The sequence below is a fragment of the Carlito syrichta genome, unplaced genomic scaffold (assembly GCF_000164805.1).
Source record: "Carlito syrichta isolate Samal-C Ts95f unplaced genomic scaffold, Tarsius_syrichta-2.0.1 Scaffold309894, whole genome shotgun sequence".
Taxonomy (NCBI): Eukaryota; Metazoa; Chordata; class Mammalia; order Primates; family Tarsiidae; genus Carlito; species Carlito syrichta.
In genome coordinates, this window is record NW_007253990.1 from 63891 (window position 1) to 65816 (window position 1926).

At 38.5% G+C, this 1926-nt stretch overlaps 1 protein-coding gene across 1 annotated transcript; it reads left to right on the plus strand.

The window, feature by feature from the left end:
- The first annotated feature begins 213 nt into the window (after nucleotides 1-213).
- Nucleotides 214-1167, plus strand: LOC103270655 (olfactory receptor 52R1). The gene has a single exon (XM_008068191.2). The coding sequence runs from the start codon at nucleotides 220-222 to the stop codon at nucleotides 1165-1167; it is 948 nt and encodes a 315-aa protein (XP_008066382.1). The 5' UTR covers nucleotides 214-219.
- Nucleotides 1168-1926: the final 759 nt, after the last annotated feature.

The window sequence follows — 1926 nt, forward strand, 5'->3', positions numbered from 1 at the left end:
TAATTGACCTCATTTTTAATGAATAAAGAATGAGTAAAATCATTTTATATTGCAAAATTTTATTTAGCAAAACTATTGAAACTATGCCAGTTTAGCTTTAAGCCCAATTTCCCTATTACCTAGTTGCCCCAGAAAAAAAATAATGATAATACTTGCTTTGATTGTTATCATCTGCAGAGTGTAGATTTCCATCTCAACTGAAAACATATTAACCATCTCATGGTGTTGACTTCAGGGAACAGCTCTTCTCATCCTATGTTCTTCATCCTGCTTGGAATCCCAGGTATGGAGAACTCCCAGTTTTGGATTGCCTTTCCATTCTGTGCCATGTATGTTGTGGCTGTCATTGGAAATATCACCCTCCTTCATATAATCCGAATTGACCACACACTGCATGAGCCAATGTATCTTTTTCTGGCCATGCTGGCTGTCACTGACCTGGTCCTATCCTCCTCTACACAACCTAAAATGTTGGTCATATTCTGGTTTCATGCTCATGAGATTGATTATCATGCCTGCCTCATCCAAGTGTTCTTTATCCACGCCTTTTCTTCTGTGGAGTCTGGGGTGCTCATGGCTATGGCTTTGGACCGCTATGTGGCTATCTGCTTCCCACTCCAGCACTCTAGCATCCTGACCCCATCAGTCGTGACCAAACTAGGGTCTGCTGTGATGGTGAGAGGACTGCTATTAGTGAGCCCCTTCTGCTTCATGGTGTCTAGGATGCCCTTCTGCCACAACCAAGTCATTCCTCAGTCATACTGTGAGCACATGGCTGTGCTGAAGTTGGTGTGTGCTGATACTAGAGTAAATCGTGGATATGGACTCTTTGTGGCTTTCTCTGTGGGTGGATTTGATATGATTGTCATCAGCATATCATACGTGATGATTTTAAGAGCTGTGCTTCAGTTGCCCTCAGGTGAAGCCCGCCTCAAGGCTTTTGGCACTTGTGCCTCTCATATCTGTGTCATCTTGGCTTTGTATATCCCAGCTCTTTTTTCTTTCCTTGCCCACCGCTTTGGCCACCATGTGCCCCAAGTGGTACACATCATGTTTGCTAATCTCTATCTTCTGGTACCTTCCATGCTCAACCCCATCATCTATGGAGTTAGAACCAAACAGATCAGGTACAGAGTTATCCAAGGATGTTGTGGAAAAGACCCCTGAGCAAAGGGTCACAGCATCACCGCCTCTTAGACTGTCCCACTGTTAGGGATGTAAATGAGGAAAGTTTCACAGACAATTGCATATAGCCACCAACTCAACTCTGGAAACAACTGGCTCAGAGGTTGACAACTCTCCAGAAGCAAGAGGAACAATTTTCACGATACTTGGAACAAGAGATCTCTGAGACATGTGATGAATAATAACAATTTATTTTACCTATGTTCATTATCAAAAAAAATAAAGAAATATTTTCACCAATCAAATCAGTGAATATTTTAAAAGACTATCATTTCCTGCATTCAATTGAGAAGAAAACATTATTTTTCCACTATCGAAAGAAGTATAAGTTGGAACGCCCTGTTTAAAAGGGATTTTAAAAATTTGTATCACAAAGTTAAAATGCACATATATTTTTCCCATCTGGGAATCTCTTCATAGAAATATAATTTTATAAACAAAACATGTATAAAGACATGTATGAAGTCATTCTTTACAAAAGTAATACAGAATATGTTTCACATATTGTCCTGTAAGAATTCAGATGAAGCAATGAGCAATTGAAGATCAACTATTTTATCTGAAAGAATTATCTGAAGAAGTGAAAAATAATCGATATAATATTAAATTAAAAAGAAAATTTATTTCCCATAAGGTTTGATGCCAATTTTAAAAAGAAAAGAAATTCACAAAATACATCCAAATGCTAATAATAACTACTCTGAGCAGTAAGGCTTGTGACATTTTCATTTTTTCACACCT